At 33.3% G+C, this 18,535-nt stretch overlaps 2 protein-coding genes across 4 annotated transcripts; one reads left to right on the top strand and one right to left on the bottom strand.

The window, feature by feature from the left end:
* The first annotated feature begins 1,311 nt into the window (after positions 1–1,311).
* LOC123551575 (uncharacterized) lies at positions 1,312–17,527 on the top strand. Of its 3 annotated transcripts, XM_053541054.1 has the most exons (9): positions 1,312–2,124; positions 11,704–11,908; positions 12,014–12,158; positions 12,676–12,760; positions 14,122–14,198; positions 14,553–14,684; positions 15,259–15,349; positions 15,608–15,789; positions 16,245–17,527. In XM_053541054.1, exons 3-9 carry the CDS (start codon positions 12,102–12,104, stop codon positions 16,422–16,424), a joined length of 804 nt encoding a protein of 267 aa, XP_053397029.1. In that variant the 5' UTR covers positions 1,312–2,124; positions 11,704–11,908; positions 12,014–12,101; the 3' UTR covers positions 16,425–17,527. The 3 variants fall into 3 exon arrangements, with proteins under 3 accessions (XP_053397029.1, XP_045196547.2, XP_045196545.2); XM_045340612.2 differs by lacking the exon at positions 11,704–11,908 and having other exon boundaries at positions 1,313–2,114; positions 12,044–12,158; XM_045340610.2 differs by lacking the exon at positions 11,704–11,908 and having other exon boundaries at positions 1,315–2,124; positions 12,044–12,158.
* LOC128556608 (uncharacterized) lies at positions 3,449–6,566 on the bottom strand. Its single transcript, XM_053542157.1, has 2 exons — positions 5,392–6,566; positions 3,449–3,530 (listed from the first exon to the last, which is right to left on the bottom strand). Exons 1-2 carry the CDS (start codon positions 6,564–6,566, stop codon positions 3,449–3,451), a joined length of 1,257 nt encoding a protein of 418 aa, XP_053398132.1.
* Positions 17,528–18,535: the final 1,008 nt, after the last annotated feature.

The following is an 18,535-nucleotide window of genomic DNA, read 5'->3' as shown; positions in this document are numbered from 1 at the left end:
ACCTCTCTAGAGACCATATTTTTCAATGGATCTTCATGAAAATTGGTCAGAATTTTTATCTTTATAATATCTAGGTCAGGTTCAAAACTGGGTCACATGAGCTCAAAAACTAGGTCACTATGTCAAATAATAGAAAAAACGACGTCATACTCAAAACTGGATCATGTGGGAAGAGGTGAGCGATTCAGGACCATCATGGTCCTCTTGTTAGGGACAATGGGTCAAGGAGTGCATTGGTTGATTATAACATCTTTGGTTGTGTAAGTTTACCAGAAAATTGATGTTCATGAGCTTCAATACTGTATTAATTAGGCTAATGATTTGCTGATTAACCATGGTGTCTACAAAATTTTATTAAATGGTTCACTGCGTGACATGTGCAGATGTTTTCATTGTTGACAAACTCAGAGGTCCAGACTGTGCCCAGAAATAAGCTGAGTATAGTGCTGCATATAACTTTGCTTGACAATTTGTCATTCTTGCATATTGATGTTTATGTGAAATGACGTGGATAGGGCATTATGTTCAAAATCAACGAGTTATTTCATCGTCCAAAAGTCTAAAAAGGTAGCTGCCCGAATACAGTCTAGCCATTGTAAATAGATCAGACTTTAATCATGATTAATGAACAGTTGTTTGGGTTTTTTTTTTCATTGATTAATCATGGTGGATATTTTGACATTCCTTTAGACTAAAAGTCAGCAGTATGTTTTTGAACTTTATTTGAGCCGCGCCATGAGAAAACCAACATAGTGCATTTGCACTGGTCGCAAAGGCAGAATCAATCGTGTCCAGCATGGTGAGGGTTAACAATCTTTTAACCAAACTGTTTATATTTATGTATCAAAACATCCTTAATTATTTCAAAGTGGTTGACTGTGCATACTTGAAATAATCAAGTGAGTTGCTCCAGAAAAAAAGTAATAGGAAGAGAATTACACAGATTAGAAACTGCAACTATGAAAAAAGTAAATTTTTTGCCATCAATCAAGAGTACATACTGTTAAAGCTACTTTTTCACAGATGGGCTGAAAATATTTATATCATATTTTGGGTGTATTTAGGCACTTTGAAAGTTTTGAAGGTTTTATGGAAAAAAACACGGTGCTGTTCTCTAATTGCATTGCGAAAGTGAACAGCATGGATCCTGACCAGACTGCGCGGATGCACAGGCTGGTCTGACTTCATGCTGGTCACAAAACCACTATGTTGGTTTTCTCATGGCACGGCTCATATGCTAAACTGCCAGCAGACTCAAGCAAATTTTGTTTTTTTTTAATAAAATCTTCAAAACTTTCAAAGTGCCTAAATACATACCATATATTTCATTAAAAAAAGAAATTAATAAAACAAATGTTTTTCTTTTAAGCCCTATATCATTTTAGTAGCATATAAATTCAGGCATTTGTTTATAAATTTCAGCACATGAGTCATCCTACACACTTGGATGTAGACGACTCATATTCCCCAGATGTGAGATGTTTCCATTACTGGCAAAAACACAGGAAAATCCTGTCTTGCATGTAAGAATCTTTGGTGTTACACAGAAATATCAAAAGAAGTTAAGAACTGAAAACTGTCATTGTTTCTGATATATTATGTAAATATCCATAATATTGTAAATTTCCCTCCCACTTATTCTATAAAATATTTCTTTGGTCTTTAACCTTATGGAAAAAGGGTTTTCCTTCTAAAAAAATTACATGTTCTTAAATGTGTTTTGATAACATAATTTATGCTTGCAATTTAAAAAAAAAAATTTGAATACTTTTGCCAAAACTTCTTGAAAGAGTAACTTTAATTGATACCGGTTTTCAGAAAACCAAAACAGAAAACAGAATAGAAAATGAAAGTATGACAAACCTTGAAATATTTCAACATGAGGCAACCAATAATAATTATTGTATTTTTGCTGTTAGAAAATTTGGTCCAATAGGAATGTTTGTTGTTATTGTTAATATCTGACCACATTGTTACCACTTCAAAATAAAATATTCTAAAACATAGTTTCCTTGTTTGTTTTCAATGCCTGTTTAAAGTTTAGTTCTTAGTTGTTTTAAATGAAAAAAAAAAATTAAGTGCATTTGATGGCTAAATTGTAAGGATTGCATCAGGCTTTACACTGTAAGTATGTAGTTTGTTAGGTATAATGGCAATAAATGTCTGTAATGTTAGTCAGTAAGTTAAAGATGCACTTCATGTAATAACATTACTGTAATTCTAGATTTGCTAGCAACAGTATTATTTCATGTTTTTCCTTTCAATTGGTATTCACATCTATTAATGATCTTGTCTCGGTAGTGATATTATACCATTATGTTAGCTTGTTAGGATTTCATGACTACCAGTATTTAAGTTTATTAATAGACTATCCTGGTTAATTTTGCACCTTTAAAAAGCACAAAGTCATTTCCAGGTTTATACGGTACTTCAATAGTTCTTTTTACTTCCCTGCCTTTTTCTGAAGAAGAAAAGGGGAACAACCAATGGACTGTTTCCCTGTGTCTTAATGTTTGTCTGTCTGTCTCACTTCAAGTTTGGTCCACAATTCTACCATCCATTGTGGGATTTTGGAATTACTTCATACAGGTGTTCAGTATACTTAAATCATGTGTCATGTGCTAGGCCCAGACCCCTAGCTCAATCCTCAAGGTCTCGCTTGGAAGTTAAAGGTTAACAGGACCTGTTCTGTGTTTGGTCAATTACTCTGCCGTTCATCAAGGAATTTCAGTATTACTTTACTTGAAATGTTCCCCATAATGTCACAATGTGTTGCATGCAAAACCCAGACCCCTATCTCAGATGTCAAGATCACATTTAGATATCAAACATTTTAGGGTGTTCTTGTCTGTTCAATGCACATACAGGTATTTAAGCAACTTGGCACAATCAGTCACCATAACAAAACAATGCATTTAATGCAAGACTAAAAGCTCTAGCTCAAAGGTCAAGGTCACTCTTGTCAAAGGTTGACAGGGTTTTTTTTGTGTCCAGGCCATAATTCTGCTATTCACCAAGGCCTTTCAATATTACTTTACACAAAATGTTTGCAATGTGTCATGTGCAAGACCCAGATCCCAATCTCAAACATCAAGGTCACACTTGATGTCAAAGACTTTAAATAGTTTTTCTTGTATGGTCAACTTTGCATTGCATGAATAGGTATTCAACCTGGCACACACACCATGTCAAAAAGACATGTTGAGTGCAAGCCCCCTAGCTCAAAGGTCATGGTCATAAGTTAAAGGGTCTATTTTATGGCCCATCTACAACTCTGTCAGTTATCAAGGTATTTCAATATTTCTTGGTACAATGTTTCCCATAATTATAACATTTGTTGCACACAGTACCTAGACCCTGTCTCAAAGGTCAAGGTCAGACACTTTGCAGTAAACGATTTATTTGAAAACTCTGTGACAGTTTAAAATTCATTTCACTTGAAAACTACTTAAATCGTGTATATATTTGATTTCCTCATAGGCATTTTATCTATAAACCCTTCTATCCTCCTGCTACCTGGATGTTTTGGACTACAACAAAAAATGGCATCTACTTGTAAAATAATTATGATCAAATCTGATTTTGTGGTGGATACCTAATATTATAATACACTACCTGTTCTAGTTTTTGATTGAACACATGAAAAACAGTAATTTTTAAGTATTTTAATCTATTCATTATGCAATTATCATTATTATATCATGTCACTGATACAGGTTTTCTCATGGAATGGCCCATATATATCATTGTTTGACGGTAATATATATATATATATATATATATATATATATATATATATAAAAGTTCAATTTGTAAGGAATAAACAGCAGCAGACTTCTGTGTTTTACAATTATTTTAATTCTTCACTGCAAGCGCTTTCAATACATATATCTTCAGGCAGTTTACATTTTGAAATAATGTACAATGACGTCACGTCATAACAAAAATTACGGGAAACGTCGTAAACAGACGTTGCGGCAGACTTCAAGAAAAATATATTGTACACTCAAGAATACCCTGTGTATGTATGCACACAAAACTTGAAACAGATATATTATACCATTTAAAAGGGAGTTAATAACTGTGCTTAAAACATATTTATGCTCGATATATCAGTTTAACAAATAATATCAAGATGATTAATTAAAAAGTAATAATAGCTTAAAAATCAGTTATGAATACAGTAAAGAGAAAGAATTCCTCAAATTACCCTCACGTTCTTTATGACAAAAGTGGTATATAACCAATGATAGATATAGCATCAAAAATTAAAGGGAGGTAATAAAATTTAAAGCTAAAACTGTATTTCAGGAAAGAAAAGAGATGAAAATTTAAAAACAGAGCAATATAGTACGTTAAATGTACACAGTTGATGGTATTAATTTCTAAACAATTATGACCAATACTATTCCACGTGTAAAGATAGATGAGCAAGCATATATAAAGAGGAGATTCTAGTTACACTGAACATAAACAAATAAATTTAAGGAGCCCGCCATACCCGCGGGCCCCAAGAACCACTAACAAACGCTGTTAAGTTCTGGTTTCAAAACGTTTATAAAATATAGTTCTTTCTCATCTCTGAAACTGTTACTATTAGTCAAATCTTTGTAAAGAGGGAATATTTCAAACTTCCCACCAGAGCATTTATGGATATGTTTATTTACTTTCAGGATACGTAGTTCATCATTATTAGTTTGTTGTCTATGTAGTGTCATTCGTCGGCACAGTTCATTCTTTGTTTGACCGATGTAAAATTGTTTGCAATTCGCGCAGATGATAGAATAAATAACATTTTTTGAAATACAATTCATATTCTGTTTAACAGTAAACGTTTTACCATTTGAAAATCTAATTGAGTCACCTTCTAGCAAATCTGGACACGTCTTACATCTGCTTCTGTTACACTTTGTTACAGTCGCGATATTTTCCACCATATCAAATTTCGATTTAGATAGAATGCGTTTTAAGCTTTTTGGTTGCCTTTTACTATTTATTATTCTTTTCTGTTGTAAAACATTTTTCATCCTGTCACTGTTCTGCAGCATTGCTTTGCATGTTTGTATTGCCGGCGACATGTTCTTATTACGTGGGTTAAAAGTTGTTACAAATGGAATGACATTATAATCCGATGTTTGATTTTCGCGATTATTCGTTGCTATAGGTCCTTTTGATTTCGCCTTTGATATTCCGTGCTTAATAATTTCTTCTGGATAGTTTTGTTTCAATAATTGTAACTTTAATTCTGAAAGTCGTGTTTCTTGTAACTGTTTATCTTTCACTATAGTGATTATTCTTGAAGCTAAGTTAAACGGTATATTAACCTTAGTATGTTTAGGGTGGCAGGAATTAAAGTTTAAGTAGTTATGTGTGTCAGTAGATTTACAGTACAGGTCCGTCGTTATACTATTTCCAGATTTTTTAACAAGAATATCTAAGAACGGCATGATAACATCATTCTCGCTGCATGTGAACTGTATACTTGGATGTAACTTATTAAGTTCTTGCAAAAATTCTAATGCGTTAATTTTCTTGTTCAGAATTAAAAAACAATCATCCAGAAATCGCTTCCAGTTAAGGCGTAAGTAACTGGCAAATTCAGAACTGTATCTATGTTTTATATTGTTGTAAAGTGTTTCCTCTAAGTATCCAAGTACTAATGTTGCGTAAGTTGGAGCGACCCTCGTACCCATTGCTGTGCCCTTTTTCTGGACGTAGAATCTACCGTCAAAATAAAAAACGTTGTTCTGTAGTATAATTTGAAGAGATTTAAGAATGAAAGCTATTTTAAAACGTGTCTCTATTTTTCCTGGTATTTTTTCTATCCAAAAACGAACCGCTTCCAATCCAAGGTCATGAGGGATATTTGTGTATAAGCTTATTACATCAAAGGTTACGAGTGTTGAATTCTCTTCGACCTGTTCTGGTAAATAGTTAAGAAAATCTAAGTCGTCTCTGATGAAACTGGGGACCTCTTCACAAAATGGTTTTAGTATAATATCAAGAAAATGACTGAGTCTCTGCGTAACACTATTAGGTCCACCGACTATTGGTCTGAAAGGAACGTCATCTGGAATTGGGACTTTTATGTATTCGGAGTTTTGTTTCTTTAGTTCATCTGCTATTATCTTACTTTTATGGATCTTTGGTAAGCCGTAGAAATAACTAGTTGTGTATTCAAAATTTAATAAATAGTCTTTTTCTTCTTTCATTAAACCTTTGCCATACTTATTTATAGTATCGTGTATTAACCGTTGCGTTCTGGAATCTGCATGTTCATCTATGCTTTCGTAATAACTAGTATCACTCAACATTTCTAAAATTTTGTCTCTATAATATTTCTTATCCATACATACCACGGCTCCGCCTTTATCTGCTTCTTTGATAATTAATGATGTGTTATCCAGTAGTGTTTTTAATGCAGTTTTGCTGTTTTTAGATAAATTACCTTTAATTGAAGCATTGCTATCTGTGGGGTATTCTTTCAACGATTGAATTACTTCCTCTAATACCTTGTCTTTGCTCTTAGGAGGATTCCATCCAGTTTTATTTCTGACTAGAGGCATATCTTCTTTTGCAAGAACTTAATAAGTTACATCCAAGTATACAGTTCACATGCAGCGAGAATGATGTTATCATGCCGTTCTTAGATATTCTTGTTAAAAAATCTGGAAATAGTATAACGACGGACCTGTACTGTAAATCTACTGACACACATAACTACTTAAACTTTAATTCCTGCCACCCTAAACATACTAAGGTTAATATACCGTTTAACTTAGCTTCAAGAATAATCACTATAGTGAAAGATAAACAGTTACAAGAAACACGACTTTCAGAATTAAAGTTACAATTATTGAAACAAAACTATCCAGAAGAAATTATTAAGCACGGAATATCAAAGGCGAAATCAAAAGGACCTATAGCAACGAATAATCGCGAAAATCAAACATCGGATTATAATGTCATTCCATTTGTAACAACTTTTAACCCACGTAATAAGAACATGTCGCCGGCAATACAAACATGCAAAGCAATGCTGCAGAACAGTGACAGGATGAAAAATGTTTTACAACAGAAAAGAATAATAAATAGTAAAAGGCAACCAAAAAGCTTAAAACGCATTCTATCTAAATCGAAATTTGATATGGTGGAAAATATCGCGACTGTAACAAAGTGTAACAGAAGCAGATGTAAGACGTGTCCAGATTTGCTAGAAGGTGACTCAATTAGATTTTCAAATGGTAAAACGTTTACTGTTAAACAGAATATGAATTGTATTTCAAAAAATGTTATTTATTCTATCATCTGCGCGAATTGCAAACAATTTTACATCGGTCAAACAAAGAATGAACTGTGCCGACGAATGACACTACATAGACAACAAACTAATAATGATGAACTACGTATCCTGAAAGTAAATAAACATATCCATAAATGCTCTGGTGGGAAGTTTGAAATATTCCCTCTTTACAAAGATTTGACTAATAGTAACAGTTTCAGAGATGAGAAAGAACTACATTTTATAAACGTTTTGAAACCAGAACTTAACAGCGTTTGTTAGTGGTTCTTGGGACCCGCGGGTATGGCGGGCTCCTTAAATTTATTTGTTTATGTTCAGTGTAACTAGAATCTCCTCTTTATATATGCTTGCTCATCTATCTTTACACGTGGAATAGTATTGGTCATAATTGTTTAGAAATTAATACCATCAACTGTGTACATTTAACGTACTATATTGCTCTGTTTTTAAATTTTCATCTCTTTTCTTTCCTGAAATACAGTTTTAGCTTTAAATTTTATTACCTCCCTTTAATTTTTGATGCTATATCTATCATTGGTTATATACCACTTTTGTCATAAAGAACGTGAGGGTAATTTGAGGAATTCTTTCTCTTTACTGTATTCATAACTGATTTTTAAGCTATTATTACTTTTTAATTAATCATCTTGATATTATTTGTTAAACTGATATATCGAGCATAAATATGTTTTAAGCACAGTTATTAACTCCCTTTTAAATGGTATAATATATCTGTTTCAAGTTTTGTGTGCATACATACACAGGGTATTCTTGAGTGTACAATATATTTTTCTTGAAGTTTGCCGCAACGTCTGTTTACGACGTTTCCCGTAATTTTTGTTATGACGTGACGTCATTGTACATTATTTCAAAATGTAAACTGCCTGAAGATATATGTATTGAAAGCGCTTGCAGTGAAGAATTAAAATAATTGTAAAACACAGAAGTCTGCTGCTGTTTATTCCTTACAAATTGAACTTTTATATATTTTATACCTGCACAAGGATTTTACTGACTTTTTTAATATATATATATATATATATATATATATATATATATATATATATATATATATATATATATATATATAATAGAAAATACTAAAAGTTACTCCTGGACAAGTATATAATAAATAAAAAAGAAAAACATCCAGAAATACAGATAGAGCAAACCCATTGGATGTTTTTCTTTTATATATATATATATATATATATATATATATATATATATATATATATATATATATATAAAGGTGTTAATGAGGGCTCTATATTCACTGGCCATTTGTTTCATGAAAAATGTCAGAAACTGTTACAATTCTTTGTAAACATAGTTGTCAATAGATACCTGCTGTAAGTTTACGTACTTTGCTGGGTTTAACGTCACGCCAACACAGTTATATGTCATATGTTGACTTTCCAGCTTTGATGGTGGAGGAAGACCCTAGGTGGCCCACAAGCCTTCCGTAAGCCAGATGGATGACTTCCTCACATGAAGAATTCTACGCCCCAAGTGAGGCTCAAACCCATATCGCTGAGGGGAAGTATTTGAAGTCAGCACCCTTAACCACTTGGCCACGGAGACTCCCTGTACATACTTTGAACATTAAGGTCTTCGATTCTGATATCAGCATGTATTTAGTTTTCTGCACATGGCAGTCTTGTAAAATATTTGACAAGTATGCATCCACCAATGCAATGTCGATCTTTCCAAAGCCAGAGTTTTTGTCTGTTGTTAGTACAGTCTTTCTATTGTCAGCTCCACCTCACTGTCGGGTCAATATCTCCTCTCTCATATCCATGCTTTATTGATAGATCCATTATTTTATTGCCGCTTTGGCAGTTCCATCTTGTCAGCCCTATTTATCAATTTTTATCTTTATCTCCAAATTGTGAACCTCTCTCATTTCTTATTTTCGTCTCTCTATAATATAAACCCCATCTCTAAACTGCTATTTGTCAGCTCCATCTCTCCACTTCCATTTCTGTCTCAGTTTTTATCTTTATCTCTCTATTGTCAGTCTCTTTAGATTCTCCTTTTCATTTCTCAATTTCCACCTTTATCTTTCCTTTCTCAGCTTTATCTCTTTAAATTCATCCCTTTTTTACACATTGTCAGCTTCATGTATACTATAAGCCCATCTAATTTGTCAGCTTACTATCTTCACATTTGCTATTTTGTCGTTGAAATTTCTTATTGCACTGAAGTCCGATTTTATTTCCTGGGTTTAAAATTCGCATTTTTTGACCCCAAACGGCTGTTTCTTGGAGTTATAAATTTGTAGGCATTAAAGTACGTGAACTTTGCTTGTTTATTGGGGTTTATTTTCGTGGGTTTTCGCAACCACGAAAATCAACAATAATCACTACCCAAGAATAATAATGATTTCACAGTATTATCATGTTTTGTTTAAACTATCTGACCGACTCCTTGTCCCTGTTTAAAGTGTTCCCATCGTCTAAGATTAAGACTAAGTAGCGCTGTACGTTGTGGTGTTTTCTTGAGTGTGGTGCAAAATTATCACCTCCAGCTTTTTGTATTCCGTGAGAAAATAATTTAAGTCCTGCTCTTGTTGCAGTTTTCTCTGGCTCGTAACATTAGACCACGCCTGTAATGATCTCCTCAATTGGAATCAGGTTTTCTAGAAGTCCTTGACAAATATATTTGTCGCAATATCAAACTTTTTTTTTCGGCGAACGCCGTCTAAATTCGTTTTCGTTACCTATGCCACGTGACTTCAGTTTGCAAATCAAACTACTTGATAACGCATTAGAGATAATTTGTCAAAATGGAAGATCTATGCAACACTCTGCCTGATTGGACGAGAGTGTCAATTTCTTTCACTCTGTTGATTGTGCTACGCTGAGTGAAATGTAGACAAAGCGTTTATCCTAAACGACGCTGTTCACAGTTTTAAAGCTAAATTTGGCTCAGTATATTTAGCAAGAATATTGATATATCTCAAAATGATAAGTAAGTTTAATAAATATGATAAAAAAACTGTTCAAATACCAACATATATCAAATAAAAGAAAGAGCTGAATACGGTCTGCGTATCACATGGATAAGGGTGTGATAAGAGTCTTTTATGTAGAGAAGAGCTTTTAAAAGATTTTCCTTGTTACAATTGTCGTCTGTATATAAAAAGGTTTCTTGCTTTAGTGGCTTATTCTGATTGCATATTAAAATGAGTACTTGTTTGCTTTGATATATTTGTTATAAGTTATTTAACTGATTTATTATATATGAATAGTTTTCTTTAGTATGGTATGCAAATATTGAACTCACTTGAAATCTGTTTCATTATATATATGCTATATAATGACTGAATCTCATACAATTTATCTATGTGATATGACTACGGTCAAACTTTGTTTATGAAACAGAAATATTGAAATAATTACAATTGTATGTTTTGCTTGACCTTCACATTTTTATAGGTGTAACGTCATTGTCCAAAGATTCATGAATAGCGAATATGCATTTGTTAAAGCGGGATCAGTTGGCCTATTTTCAAAATAAATAAAAATAATAAATAAAAAAATCCTTTAATTGATTTTTTCAACTTTCTTCAGCTGGGACATTTGACCCCTTTTAGGGGCTGCTAGAGCTAAAACTAGAAATGCCTTTATACAGCGTCTCATGAACAGCTTGGTGGATCTTTGTCATACTTGGTCTGGGCATCATTATAAGGTCCTCTTCCAAATTTATTGATATAGGAACTTGGACCCTATTAAGGACCACTATAGCTAAAAGTAGATATGCCTTTCTTCGCATTAACCACTAAAATGTAATGGATTTTTATCAAACTCGATGTGTAACAATATCGTAAGGTCTCCTGCTATTTTGTTACAAATGGGGATAGGGACCAATTTAGCTAAAAATATAAACACGTTTAATGACCTCTTCTCATGAACCGCTTCATGAATCTTCATCAAACTACTGCTGTAATTATTCGTCTAAGGATAAACGAAACAAAATTGCAACCCCACGAAACCTTTGCGAAAAATTAAAAGAGAACCATTTAAATTGTTGAAGTGCGGTGTTTAGTTTTGCAATTTGAAAAATGTTAGATGAAAGATGAATGTTAGATGAAAAATTCAGAAACTTCTTTCCTTATTACAATTCGCCGACCATCATTTTTAAAGATATTTCTTGTTTGTAATAAGGTGTAAACTTACACAAATGGTCTGATAGTTTAGATGGTAAAGCATCATTACATTATTCCAACATTATTCCAAATCTCTTGAATTACTGTCCCAATACGGATTCTCTACCACCTCTCCCCCCACCCCCCAACACACCACCAAAAAAAAAGTGTTCAAATGTTGTAACGAAAATATTCAGTTTCAATTCAAACCATGCTTGGTTAAGGTCAATGAGACATTTATACTTTGAAGGTTGCGGGTCAAGTGACGAGTCAATGAAGAAAAGAGAAGACACAGTGGGCACGTGGTAACACTGTCTAACTTTGAAACCAGAAGTCGTGGGTTCGGTCATTAAATAACTAATCTTAGGATCAGAGTGTCGTGTACTGGAGCATTACACCTGTAATATTAAAGAACGCCAGGAAACCTTCTGGAAATGAAATCTTCTGGAGGAGTCATCTATATGGTTACCTTCCTTGAAAGTATTTTGATTCCAAGAGTTCAGCATCATATTACCGACGTGCATAATGTGCAAAGTACTATTATGGGTAAAAATGCATACGTGTCGTGTAAAATTTTGTATCTTCTCCAGAGAGTGAGACCTTTTCAACAAATATTCTAGATCTTTGCAACAAATACGGAAAAACAAAATGTCAATATCAGCTAAAGGAGGAATACACAGAACTGCACGTGAAGGTTTCAAGGAGGTGAGTTAAGCTTATTTCAATTAGTCTGTAATCAAAATAAACATGCTTTTTGTGGAATGTCCTTAAAAATCCATGTCCAGTATCAACAGTTCTGGGTTATGCTCGAAGTTTTAGACACAGTAAAGTGAAGTTGCCATTCTTTCTTTTATTCTAGTGAAGTATTTTTACTTCTGAAATCCTAAAGACATTACTGTAGGAAATACCTTTAGGCAAAGTTTCATGAAAAGAACTATTCATAGATAAAATTGTGTTAAACGAAAATTTAGTATTTTTAAGCTTTGTTCATTACTTTGCTTGTAACATAAACAACGAACTTAGAAATGAAATAAAAAAAATTATAATAATGATAATAATAACAACAACATTACTTATATAAACCATTCTCATAATTTTAGACCTGCGAGAATTTACTGAAAATTAAATTATTATTGAACGTGAAATAGAATAATTTCATTTGCAATAGAATTAACTTAACATGTTCAGCTTTATTTCTGTTTATATATTTTCCATTCTGCAGGGAACATTTTATGAACAGTACAGACCAGAGTATACCGATGAACTTGTGTCTCATGTTGTAGAGAATTTGTACATAGAAAATAATGGTAAAACCTCATTACAATGGTACCTTTTTTTATTTGAACATGTTTGGAGTGTTTTAAAATTAGGCTTTCGCAATCATAGACTTTGAAGGGGGCCAGTAACGGCGTGTAAGGGGTCCATTATTTTTTAATTTGCCAATCAGTAAAATGATCAACAGTAAATCCTTGTGGTAATGCGTTTTGTCCTAGTTGCAACGTCTTATTATGGAAGATACATTCTAGATTTTGACGTTTTCAGTGTGTGCTTTAAAGGGACAGTAAACGTGTCTCGCACTCACGAGCTGTTAAAATACCTTTTTGCGCGTTCCATGGCCAAGTTAACATGAAACGGATTATTCAGAAGCTAATGACGACAACGTTATCGAAACAACGTTGACATTCCCGTGCAGGTCAGAGCGGCAACATTATTTCGCCCCTATATTGGATGTACGCACGTATTGAGCGTACAGTGTTAGGGTTATCTTTAACATTGGTTTAACGGTGTACATTCAATGCGTGCGTACACTCAATGCGGGAGATTTAAATCCCGATCCAGGTCAGAGGCCACCAAATCAAAAAAGTACAGGGACTTATTACTATGACTGGGAATAAAGGTAATCTTACACATGGGAATAAGGTAAAGTTTGTCCGTTCCGATCGGTCAGTGGTGCAAACAAACCCAAAAGTGATTTTTTTTTCAAACCTAGAATTTTTACTGTATTTAGAGTATATTCTTTTACATTTTTGACAATAATTGCTACACTTTATGTGTATTGAAAAAGAAGTTTCATCTAACGAATTTCTCTTGCCATGCTAACGATGTCAAAATAACTCAAATAAAGTATCAATATTCATATGTTCTTCTTTCGATATTGTGGTGGAACTAATTAAGACAGTTCTTGAAAAAAATGTGATTAGATATACATGTACATGTTTCGATTTATGGAAGGCCGCACACGCCATAATGTTAATGAAAGTCTATAGGAAAACAATTGTTGTTCTCTAATCTGCATTTAATGAATATTGAATGACGTTGCTAGACATATATTCATTTTAAAGTTGTTTTTTTTTTTTTGGCACGTTTTATGCTAGAATAGCGTTTACGCACATTTGTTTCTTGTCATAACATCAGAAGATTCCTCGGTATACGTTGGTACCCTCGTCCTAGCGGGTTCGAGCACCAAACAGTCCCTCGGGATTCAGCAGATGTTTTAACACGAAAAACATGCGTTATCCCTAAATTGAAATGTTAGATGTCTAATGCTTTTATATTTACTAAAAAAAATATATTTTTGTAAGATATAGGCGACTAACTGCATACATTATTGATACATAATTATATCAAATTATTTCATTTTAAATGTTTAACTGTTGTTGTGTTGCAGACGTTCATTACGATATTTTGGAACTTGGAGCGGGTACTGGGAAATTTACGAGGAAAATCCTAGAAAGGTTTACAAATGTAATTTCCTTCATGTCATAGTAAAGAATCGTACTTTAAATGAAGCAAACGTTTCTCGGTATCAGTTGATGTTAAAACTTATAGATACTTAAAACATTCAAGGAAACACTCGCTACGAGATGTACCATAAGCAGAACACATCTTAGAAACATGCTTTGGAAACAGTCACCATTGGCATGGTCGTAGAAAGCCCACAGCAAGAACAACCCGTTGCAGAAACATGCATTTTAATATTTAACAAGTGAGCCTTTGAAAACTTCGGTTCTTCATATTGTGCATATTTGTTTTACTTGGTAGGAGAGCCTTTTCTGCATGAAACAAAACTTAAATGAACTCCAACTTTTTCAACTTCAGTTACAGAAGTCCCGATATCTGGCATCTGACCCACTTAAAGACTTTTTGTCAGTTCTAAGACAACAAACGCAAGACCTTGGAACCCTTGTGTGCTCGGCATCCAATATCCCGCTGCCGAACAGCTCCGTGCAGGTACAGTCTAGTATTTGTGAGTCAAATATGTTGAAAGGTGCAATGGGTGCCATCTTAAATATTAACAATTTAATAAGAGACAGGTCTATAGAAATAAAGACTGTAAAGTGAACATGGTCTTATTTTAGTTATATGATTCAAACTCCCCATACAGGCACAATTCTCAGATGACATAGATTTTCCTGGTTGACTTATACGCAGGAGTAGGACCATCCCTTTTAATTGCTTATTATTTCTATTTCAGATTATTAGATATGCATTAATTTGTTTCTTTGTAGAAGTCATTTAAGTTGAATGCAGAGAATGCAATATAGAATATATATCTTAACTTATTTGGCTGCCAATGTTTAACTGAAATACAGTGGGCAAATAACCTACAAACGTATAAATAAAACTGAACAAGCTATCGTTCTATCATTTGAAATACTATAATAAGTTACAACTCGAAACTATGGTGCTACAATTTCAAAAATGAGACAAAGTTACATATTTAGATTACTGTGCTATCATTTAAAAAGTTAAGTTATAACTCGAAATAACTGTTCTATCATTTTAAAACTGCCGTATTTTTCAGAACATTATCTGTGCGCAGTGTTTCCACTGGTTCGCCACAGAAGAAAACGTAAAGGAAATTTCTCGAGTTTTAGTTACTGGAGGGAGACTTAGTAAGTGTTTTAAACTGAAATATTCAACTTAAAATTATTGCTCGAATTTTTATACAAGAAAAGTAATAGTCAGTTACTGATTTTTGATAACTTTGGTCGTTTATGTATGTACAAGTTGTCATACGGTAATAGTAATCCAATGTCAGTTACCTTTGATTTCAAAATGTACTTGTAAACATAATTACAAAGAATACCAGCGTTCATTTATGCAACATATTTATTAAATTTGAAAACTGAATGTCTTTTTCTTTTGTACAGTTTTAGTATGGCTGACAAGAGATTTTCAGATTGGATGGGTTAGAAAAATGGAAGACGTGCTTACGTTATATTATGACGGCACTCCACGTAAAATTCTGGGCGAATGGGAAAAATCATTTGATGGTTGTCTGTCATTCAGATGTATTGAACACGTGGAAAGTATAGGGAATAATGCTATGAAGGTATAATCATTAATGTAAATTCTATTTGTTCATTTAATTGCTTACAAAAATGTATCACTTATTTTAAAAATTAAGCCAGTACTTGTTTAGTAATCAGTGGAGAGATTTCCATTACCGGTATGTTGTAAGAGTTTTGATAAACATGAATCTTTTACAAATATAACTAATAATGATGTATTCTAATGAAAACGAAACAAATGTAAAAGAAAATGAAACAAGGATATGAAGCAATAGCGGCAACAGCACTAATAGCAAAACTGAAAGCAAGCCTTCCACAAAAGTAATTAAAATTTAAAAAGAAAAAAGAAAAAAGAACAAAGCAAAAGACCAAAAACCCATACAAAGTTCTAATGTGATTATGAATGATAAATCTAATAGATTCTCTATATTAAAAATGTTGTTTGGGGATAGAAAACACAACCAATGTGAGTACAACAAATTCATACTTCTTTCAGGGTAACAAGAATTTCATGTTAAACCATTTCATGTCAATAAGCGTTATAGTGCGACTGGATAAAGCAGAAAAACAGAGAGCGGAGAGGAAGTTTCAAGCTGTACTGGATACATACTTCACAGACGAGGAAGATATTGTTTTACCATTGAAATCAGAGTATTTCTGTGCGGAGAAAATATAGCGATTGGAGATGTTGTTTTCAGTTATGGCTTATTGAACATAACAAAATCAGAAATAAATTAAGCAAATTTGCTTTCAAATCGATTAAAGAGAACGATATTATATGATTTGAGGGAACTTGTTTATTCCTGTCTTCCTGGATCTGTTCGGCAAAAGAGGTAAAAAGTGAATAGAGACTTTTTGTATATAGGTGGACTATGAAATGTTTCCTTGATAAAAAAGAAATAGAAAAAGATGTTGATACTCGTCTCCAAATACGGACATTGCAAAATAACACTTTAACAGCATGCCCTTTTTTCACTTGTTTTCAATTGTCGTCTGTATCCATATGTACAGATTTCTTCAAAGTTATTCATTTTTCATATACTTTCTTCTGAAATCCTCATGTGTAATCATGAAATACTATATTTATAATGTATAAAAGTTATTTTGTTTTGAAATGCTGCATATTGACAACTTTTCTTATGTTAAACCAGGGTCACTCATTTTTGAAAGACCCTGGTTAAACAGATGAATTTACGCTCTTTTCTGATAGCCTGAATGGGCAAAATATGGTGTTTCATTGACAGCCGTTTTCGGAATTATTTATATTACGATTTGAAGTTTAAAAAGTATATACATGTAGCTGAACAAAGTGCAAATCAAATAATAATCTAAATATCAAGATTTTGTCAAGATATTGACCATATGAAAATTAACACATGTTTTGTGTATCATTTCGCAGTTTATGCAAGCAGCATTGTTTGTTATATGTGTACTGGTATTTGAATTACTGATGAATGCCAACGGTGTTCTTGTGGTAGTGTAGTCCAAACAGTTTGGCGTAAAAATATAGTAGAATCTAAGCTGAAAATATATAAAAGTTAAATAGCATGATATTGGTTACGTGCAGGTCTCGTGCAAAGAAAGCATGATATGGTCTCTAGTGTGAGATCATCTTGTGACGTTTGATGTATGACAGATACTGAGGTAGCGAAGTCCAGAGACGGGAAATATAGTTGTTATTTCATGTTAAGCGCACATTTCTCTGATTTTGTTTACATTTCTTCCTACCACTGCTTTTTCTCAAATAAAAATGCAAAATATCAATAAAAAGGAAAAGTCCGTGTTATTGATGAAATATGGTAAAACTAATCAAATGGATGTCGCACTTATACTTTTGGCTTAGTTTTATTGTTTATTGTACTAAGAAAATATCTAGACCGTATCCTATTGTGAGTTTCTATGGTTAGTTTTATTGATTGGGAAAATGTCTCTATATGCCAACACATGAAACACAAGTAGGAACAATTTTCATGTCCGATGACAACAGGACAGAAAATCATCCTGCATTGCCTTTCTCAGTAAAGCCATTAAAAACATACACTTACTGGATAAACATCACAAGAGCAAAACAACATTAATGTACATATTCTCTCTCCCGATAAATCAATCCTCAAATGTTGAGTCCAACCCATTGCAGGTCTCCAGTCATCTCTGTCTGAAACCCAGGATTTCCTGTGTGGCTATTGCACCTGGAGCCAGAGTGGGATCTATTGCGAGGATTGTGACCAATGGTACCATGCGTCATGTCAGGGGATAGATGGCAGCACATACGAAAAACTCTCAGATTCTAGGCTTGTCTGGTTGTGTTTGCGCTGTGGCCTCCCTAACTATTCTGGACGTCTGATGGATTAACTGAATACATTGGCGGATACCAACAGCTTTTCTGCCACAGAACAGCAATCTTCTGATAGCACATCTTACCAACACATATCAGATCCCAAAAACATCTCGGAACATACTAACTCACCAAACAGATCATATCAGCATATGAAACCTAAATTTACACCAACACCTAAAAACACTAAAACCATGCCACAACATCCTGAAAAGGTTCATAAAAATGACAACAGTATCCCATATAAAGTAAACACAGGAAAAGTTAATGATGAACGCGTAACCATTTTAAATATAAATTGTAGATCAATAAGAAATAAAATTCCAGAATTTCACCTTCTGTTAGACCAGTTAAAACCTGATATCATCGCGCTCACTGAAACATGGTTGAAACCAGATATTTGTTCTTCGGAAATTTTTCCTGAAGATAACCAATTTTAAGTTTTTAAGAGA

This window comes from Mercenaria mercenaria, chromosome 4 (genome assembly GCF_021730395.1).
Source record: "Mercenaria mercenaria strain notata chromosome 4, MADL_Memer_1, whole genome shotgun sequence".
NCBI lineage: Eukaryota > Metazoa > Mollusca > Bivalvia > Venerida > Veneridae > Mercenaria > Mercenaria mercenaria.
The sequence above is the reverse complement of the archived record's forward strand: the minus strand, read 5'-3'. Positions and strand labels throughout refer to the sequence as shown.